We start from the raw sequence: 8,380 nt of genomic DNA on the forward strand, positions 1-8,380 counted from the left end.
GCCATGCACCGTTGGGGGCAACTGCCCCTCACCGAGGACCCCCATTCTACAGACAACTTACTGTACGCCTTTACACAATAACGGCAAATAAAGCATGTTCCTTTACAAATTAAGCTGCGTGGCTTTTACTGCTGTTCGGTCTCATTGAAGGGGGCCCCGCGCTTGTTCTTCCTCTTCCTCAGAAGGCGGTGATAATGCGGTACAGGCGGCGGCTGGACAGACAGTAAACATGGCGGCGGTTGTCAGGCAGTTGGGAGTAAGATGGAGCGGGTTGTGGAACAGCCGCGTCTCCCGGGCTCAGATCGCTCTCTCCGCGTCTCGGCGTGCCCTGTCTACCGGGGTGAGTAATTCCCAGACCCTGACCAAAGGGTAAAGTTACCCTGGGCTGAGGTTCCGGACCACCTCCAGCCGATTGGTCAGGAGAGGGGGTGGGATCCTATGTCTGGCTAGTCAATGGGTTTTACAACCTAAACATACAATCAGAGTTTTTTACTGTGATTCATAACGTAATAGCATAACTTTACTAGATTTACTGAACGCTTCATTTTAATTTAATAACTGGACATAAGTTTACGAGGCTTACTGGATTGCTTCAAAACTTTAAGCTGTGAATAATAACTTTGCTGTATTTCTGCTTCACAATTAATAAATCATAACGTACACTTTAATCGTCACAATGTCTAAATCATAACTATTGATTGTTTAATAACTTAGAATTCCTAACTTTTTACTGCTCTATACCTTATTGTATCATAACCTTACTAAGTGTGCTGATTGCTTCGTGACTTATCATAAATACTTTTCCGTATTTACAATTCATAACTTATGAATCCGCAACTACTTTCTAAAACAAATTGTTTATTAGTAATTTGGGATGTGAATCCAAATCCTAACACACTGGTTGGGCAATTTTGAATTCAGTTTATTTCCTGTATTTATTTATAGATGTAATGAGAGCGTTACAGGTGAGGGCAGCAATTGTTCAGCCTCCCTCTGCCCTTGAGAAGGTGTTGGTGAGCTGTCTTATTAAACTGCAGTGTGTGTGGTGTTTGTACATCCACTGCACTGGTCACTAAGGAAAACCAGACTTTTGCTGTAGGTACAGTGAGATATTTTCAAGTCAAGATGGTTTGTGAGTTGAATGGAAACTTGGAGGTGGTGATCTTCCATGCACTATCAGTTGTTGTTATTCCTCCAAAACTGAAATCAGTCTACATTTAAATGTACAAGTTCAGAAATTGCTATCAATGATTCTGTGCTTCTCCATCGGGTACACTGTTGATTATTCCCAGTTTTTGTATAATTAGAAATCAGTTAGTTAGTTTTGCTCTATATGATCCTCGATACAGATTACATTAAATAACATTGATGGAATGGCAGAAAAATGGCAGATGACAGTGAATGCAGGGAAGTGTAAAGTGATTCATTTCGATGAGGAGAATGCAGTGTGGCAATGTAAAATGAAGGTTACAGTTTTAAAGGGCAGCATAGGGCTATGGGGTGGCAGGGGAGTTGCAAGCACATATGGGATCCTAGACTTCATAAATGCAGCATAGAGTACAAAGACACGGAAGTTATGAGAAAGCTGTATAAGTTACTAGTTTGGAGTTTTTCATCCAATTCTAGGCACCACACTTAAGGCACTAGAGCAAATGTTTACAGGAATGAGGAAATATAAATTACATAGATTGGAGAAGTTGTGTAACATGGATAAGTATGAAGTTGTTCACTTTGGCAGAAAAATAATCCGGATTACAGAGTATTATTTGAATGGTCATAGATTGAGAAGTGGGTGTCTGAAGGGTCCGGGCATCCTTTTTACACTAAAAAAACCGAAAGTACAGCGGATGCTGTAAATCAGGATCAAAAACAGAAGTTGCTGGAAAAACTCAGCAGGTCTGGCAGCATCTGTGAAGAAAAAAATCAGATTTTTTCTTCACAGATGCTGCCAGACCTGCTGAGCTTTTCCAGCAACTTCTGTTTTCGATCCTTTTTACACTGTTTACTGAGAGCAAGTCTACAGATACAGTAAGCAGTTAGGAAGGAAAATGGTAAGTTGACCTTCATTGCAGGAGGATTTGTGTGCAGGAGCAAGGAAGCCATACTATAGCTATACAGGGTTTTGGTTTGACTACATGTGGAGTAATGTGCTGTTTTGGTCTCTTTACTGAAAAAAAAAATTTGCTATTGTGGGGAGTGCAGTGAAGGTGCACTAGTCTGTTTTCTGAAGAAGGATCTAGGCCCGAAACATCAGCTTTCCTGCTCCTCTGATGCTGCTTGGCCTGCTGTGTTCATCCCGCTCTACACCTTGTTATATCTGATTCCTGGAATGGCAGTTTTTGTCAAATCTGAAGAGATTGGGTAGTCTCGCTTGTGTGGACTGCACTGGAATTTAGAGGAACAAGAGGGGAATTCATATAAGATTCTCATGGGGTTACACAGATTGGATGCAGGGGCTCCAGAACAAGTGGTCATAACTTAGGATATGTGGGATGCAATTTTGGACTGAGATGAGGAGAAATTTATTCACTCAGAGGGTGTTGAACCTGTGGAATTCTTTACCACAGAAGGCTGTGGAGGCCAAGGCACTGAATATATTTAAGATTTCTACAGTCTAAACGTATCAGTGGGAGAGAGCAAGAGTACGACATCGAGCTAGAGGATCAGCCATGATCAAGTTGAATGTTGGAATGGGCTCATTGGACAGATGGCTGAATCCTGCTCCTGTTTTCTATATTTCTAAATCATGATGAGTCTGAGGAAGGTGGATAGGGAGAAGCTGTTCCCTATGTTGGAAGGATTGGGAACCAGAAGAAGCTGATTTAAAGTTATTGGCAAAAGAAGCAATGGTGACATGAAGAGAAACATTTTTATGCAATAATTTATTTAGGATTTGGAATGGTCTATCTAAGATTGTGGTGGAGACAGGATCAATCATGGCTTTCGAGAGAGAATTAGAACATTATTTGAAGAGCAAAAATTTGCAAGGCCCCCTCCCATTGAAAAGGTGAATTTCCCTTGGAAGTGGTTGGCTGAATGTTCTTCTCTATTTAGTGGTTCTACAATCCTAATCTATGATTTTTGTGGAATAGAGCAAAACAATACTTTGTCAAAACTCAATGTTCATAATCAGTACTGAGCAATCTTACTGGCTAAATGTAAAATTACTGCATTATAATAAAAAAATTGAACTTGCTTGTATTAAATTTGTTCTTTTTTCCATCTCTATCATGAACTCATTTGTGTGTGCTAATCTATTTCAATCCCTGTAAGATCATTTTCAAAAGTGGAGGAAATGAACACTTTTAACTTCCTGGTGTGCTGTCTCTGAGAATACTTCACTGCAGTTGGCTGATTACTCTGCTTAATGACATCACTTGCTGGATGTCTAGTGAACCTTTTGATTAACACCAGATTCAAATAGATGTTTGAAAAGGGGAAATCTGCACCACTAGGGTTGTTCGGGCTTTCTTCGCAGCTTCCTTCATGTCATCACTGAATGCAACATCCAAACTAATATCTGGTCCCTTATTCATCTGTTTATGGGCTGTTTGTGGGGCCTTTCTGTGTGTAAATTAGTTGCTTTGCTTGATTCCAAAACAAGGTACAAATGTACTTCAAATATTGCCTTGTTACTTCATTGACTGCAAACAACAGTTTGCTGTTTGTGGAGATGAAAGGTGCTACCTATTTAAATTTCATTTTTCATACTTGGTTGCTTAACATATCTATTCTTACTGATTAGCACATCAGGGAAATCTTAGGAGTTACATTGAGATCAGGATTATTCACAAATATGTTTAACACCAGCATCTGTGTTTATCTATCCTAAAAAGTTATACATGATGTTTTCAGTTGTTTTTGCATTGTCTTGTTCATTGATCATGAATTCCTTTGGATTGAATTCTGCTAGCTATGATCTATGAGTATAACCCTCATCTATTGTATCTGACAGTTCCACATGTTTAAATGAGGTTACACTTTGGAGCCAGTTATTCTGTTCTGAAAGAAAGTGCCTTCCCCAACCAAGAATATCCCTATACCAGTCTGCAGACAATTAAGTACTCTTTAAAGTATAGTTGCTGTAATAGTATAAGGCACATGTGACCAAATTGCACACAGCAAGTTCCCACAAATGATTACATGCTAATGACCAGGTCAACAGAGTTGGAGGTGGAGGAACACAGCAGGCCAGGCAGCATCACAGGACATGTTGGGTTGGGACCCTTCTTCAGAAATGGGGAGGGGAAAGGGAGCTGGGCAATAAATAGAGAGAGGAGGGGTTGGGCTGGGGAAGGTAGGTGGGATGGTGATAGATGAGTGCAGGTAGGGAGTGGTGGGGATTGGCCATTGGGATGGGTGGGGCAGATACATGGGAGAGAAGACAAACAGCTTGTGTCGGTCAAGGAGGTGAGAGGGAGGATGGTTGGGGCTGGGGAAAGGTAGGTGGGGTGGTGATAGTTTGGATGCAGGTAGGGGGTAGTGGGGATTGGTTGGTAGGAAGGGTAGGGCAGATAGGTGAGGAAGAAGATGGATAGGTTGTGTCAGGTCAAGGAGGTGGGGATGAGAGGGAGGGTTGGACATGGGTTGAGGCCGGGGGTGGGGAGATTTTAAAACTGGTGAATTCTATGTTAAGGCCATCAGCTCCCGAGGCAGAATATGAAGTATTGCTCCTCCAGTTACCGTGTGGCATCATTGTGGCATTGGAGGAGGCCCAGGATGGACATATCACTCAGGGTTTGGGAGGGGGAGTTAAAGTGGTTGGCGACCAGAAGTTGTTGTCATTTTGTCACGTTCAGAGTGCAGGTACTCCATGAAACAGTCTCCGAGTCTATGCTTGGTCTCACCAATGTAGAGGAGGCCACATCGGGAGCAACGGATACAGTAGACCAAGTTGGAGGATGTACAGGTGAACCCCTGTTGGATATTAAAGGTTTGCTTTGGGCTTTGGATGGAGGTGAGGGGGGAGGTGTAGGGGCAGGTGCAGCACTTTCTCTGGTTACAGGGAAAGGTGCTGGGTGTGGTAGGGTTAGTGGGGAGTGTGGAGCTGATGAGGGAGTCACAGAGTGACCAGTCCCTACTAAAGGCAGTTAGTCGTGGGGAGGAAGATATCTCTTTGGTCATGGGTTCAAATTATAGGTGGCAGAAGTGGTGGAGAATGATCTGTTGGACGCAGAGGTTGGTGAGGTGGTATGTAAGGACGAGGGGAATTCTGTCTTTATATTTGTTGGGGACAGTGGATTTGAGGGCAGAAGTGCTGGAAATGCAAGAGATGCGGTTGAGGGCATTTTTGAATGCCGGGGGGGGAAGTTATGGTCCTTGAAATTGGAGGACATCTGGGATGTCCAGGAGTGGAATGCTCCATCTAGAGAGCAGATGCGGCAGAGGCGGAGGAATTGGGAATAAGGGATCACATTCTTGCAGGAGGGTGGGTGAGAGGAGGTGTAGTCCAGGTAGCTGTGGGAGTCGGTGGGCTTGAAATAGATGTCAGTGTTGAGGCGGTTACCAGAGATGGAGATGGAGGGGTCCAGGAAGGGGAGGGAGGTATTGGAGATGGTGAATTTGAGGTTGGATTGAAAGGTGTTAGTAAAGTTGATGAACTGCTCAAGCTCCTCATGGGAGCACAAGGCAGCGCCGATACAGTCACCAATTTAGCGGAGGAAGAGGTAGCGGAAGTTGCTAGTGTAACAGTGGAAAAGGGACTGTTCCACATATCTACAAAGAGGGCATAGCTTGGACCCATGCAGGTGCCCATGGCCACCCCCTTGGTTTGTAGGAAGCGGGAATCTGTAGGTAGTCGTTGTTGTGGTTGGGGCCAAATTGGGATGGCCTGAATGTTGTTTAAAGTCCATCGGGGATGATCCGGCTGCATGGGCAGGTACTGAGAAAGGAGATGTGGCTCTAGTACCGGGTTTGTTTAAGTATGGGGGAGGCGGTGGCCAAATGGTATTATCGCTGGACTGTTAATCCAGAGATTCAGATAATGTTCTGGGGACCCGGGTTCGAATCCTATCACAGCAGGTGGTGGAATTTGAATTCAATAAGTATCTGGAATTATGAATCTAATGATGACAGTGATTCCATTGTCGATTGTTGGAAAAACCTATCTGGTTCACTAATGTCCTTTAGGGAAAGAAACTTCCATCCTTTCCTGATCTGGCCTACGTGTGACTCCAGACCCACAGCAATGTGGTTGACTCTTAACTGCCCTCTGGGCAATTAGGAATGGGCAATAAATGCTGCCTGGCCAGCCATGCCCCTCATCCTGTAAATGAATGAATTAAAAAAAGTATGTGGTCAAAGAGTTTCAGTGGTTAAGGAGATTACCAGTGGTTTTTAATGGGAGAAAGTATATGTGCTGAAACCTTTGAAGTGAGCTGAAGCCACAGTTTATTGACATGGAATTGGGAGTCAAGGTGACATTCAGGAAAGAGACTGGAGGTTACTATAATAGGCATAACCTTGAGCCAAGGCATTTTGTGCAATCTCTGATACCAGATATAAGCACACCTCTGATAAGTTTGTTCAGCAATTGGATTTCTGTTAAGATGAATGGTTTTTGCAGTTGCTGCTGAATTGCACACCATGGTGGATACAAGATCTGCTAACATTAGTGTATGTGCAAGGAATGCATTTTTTGTTCCCCACCACCTATACCCACTCCTGTGAATGTCTGAATTTGATTTTATATATTCGTCAGGTCCACTGCAACTCAGATGTAGATGTCCTTTGTATGTGAATCAATCTGTAGGCTATTCAACTGTGGACTACATCGCAGCCCAGCCCACTGCTGCCCTTGCTTGATGCTTATATGCGTCTACTGTGACTCATTCCCTACCCATTCTTCTAAGCTGGGGCAGTTTTTTTTAAAATCCATATTGTTTGGTGCTAGATGTTCCTCAGTCCAGCTCTGTCTGCTTCCACCAGATTGAGGCAAGGAGGGGTTGCACAGGACTGCTACTTACAAGAAACTTGTACAGTCTGACTGATGTCAGATCCCAAACTCCTGTGCTTTCTGATCTATATTGACTTTCAGTCCTGCCACACCCTGATTCTAAAATTTCATAAGATCATATCTTGTGATCTTGAGTAGGAGCAGAAGAAGGCCATTCAGCCTATTGAGTCTGCTCCGTCATTCAATGAGATCATGGCTGATCTGGTGATCCTTAACTCCACTTTCCTGCCTTTTCCTGATAACCCATGATTCTCTTACTGATTAAAAATTTGTCCATCTCAGCCTTGAATATATTTAACAATCCAGCCTTGACAACCCTCTGCAGTAAACCATTCTACAGGTTTACTACCCTCGGAGAGAAGAAATTTCTTGTTATCTCTGTCTTAAATGTGCAACCCCTTGCTCTGAAGTTATGCCACTAGTCCTAGGATCTCCCACAAGCAGAAACAGCCTTTTCATATCTATTGTGTCAAGTCCCCTAAGAATCTTGTATGTTTCATTAAGATTGTTCTCATTCTTCTAAATTCCAATGTGTTCAGGCCTAACAAGCTCAAGCTCTCCTCACAATACAGTCCCTCCATTATCTGGCATGAACTTAGTGAACTTTCTCTGGACTTCCTCTAAGGCCAGTATATCTTTCATTGGATAAGGGGCCCAAAACTGTTCACAGTATTCCAGTTGTGGTCTGACTAGTGCCTTGCATAGTTTTAGCAAAGCCTCCATTCTCTTCGAAATAAAGATAGAACATAGAACATAGAACATTACAGCACAGTACAGGCCCTTCGGCCCTCGATGTTGCGCCGACCTGTGAAACCAATCTGAAGCCCATCTAACCTAAACTATTCCATTATCATCCATATGTTTATCCAATGACCATTTAAATGCCCTTAAAGTGGGCGAGTCTACTATTTTTGCAGGCAGGGCATTCCACGCCCTTACTACTCTCTGAGTAAAGAACCTACCTCTGACATCTGTCCTATATCTATCACCCCTCAATTTAAAGCTATGTCCCCTCGTGCTAGCCATCACCATCCGAGGAAAAAGGCTCCCACTGTCCACCCTATCTAATCCTCTGATCATCTTGTATGTCTCTATCAAGTCACCTCTTAACCTTCTTCTCTCTAACGAAAACAGCCTCAAAACCCTCAGCCTTTCCTCATAAGACCTTCCCTCCATACCAGGCAACATCCTGGTAAATCTCCTCTGCACCCTTTCCAATGCTTCCACATCCTTCCTATAATGCGGTGACCAGAACTGTACGCAATACTCCAAGTGCGGCCGCACCAGAGTTTTGTACAGCTGCAACATGACCTCATGGCTCCGAAACTCAATCCCTCTACCAATAACACCTAACATACTGTACGCCTTCTTAACAACGCTATCAACTAATATGCTTGACTGAACCAGTTAATCTTCTGTAGAAAA

General features: G+C 43.4%; 1 protein-coding gene across 1 annotated transcript in view; it reads left to right on the plus strand.

The window, feature by feature from the left end:
- Window positions 1-3: 3 nt before the first annotated feature.
- Window positions 4-8,380, plus strand: part of bckdha (branched chain keto acid dehydrogenase E1 subunit alpha) — a 52,906-nt gene continuing 44,529 nt past the window's right edge. The window contains exon 1 of the mRNA XM_048618226.1: window positions 4-369. Coding sequence (XP_048474183.1) covers window positions 230-369 — 140 coding nt within the window. The 5' untranslated portion in view covers window positions 4-229. The remainder of the gene's footprint in view (window positions 370-8,380) is intronic.

The sequence above is a fragment of the Rhincodon typus genome, chromosome 39 (genome assembly GCF_021869965.1).
Source record: "Rhincodon typus isolate 14 chromosome 39, sRhiTyp1.1, whole genome shotgun sequence".
In the NCBI taxonomy this organism is placed as follows: domain Eukaryota; kingdom Metazoa; phylum Chordata; class Chondrichthyes; order Orectolobiformes; family Rhincodontidae; genus Rhincodon; species Rhincodon typus.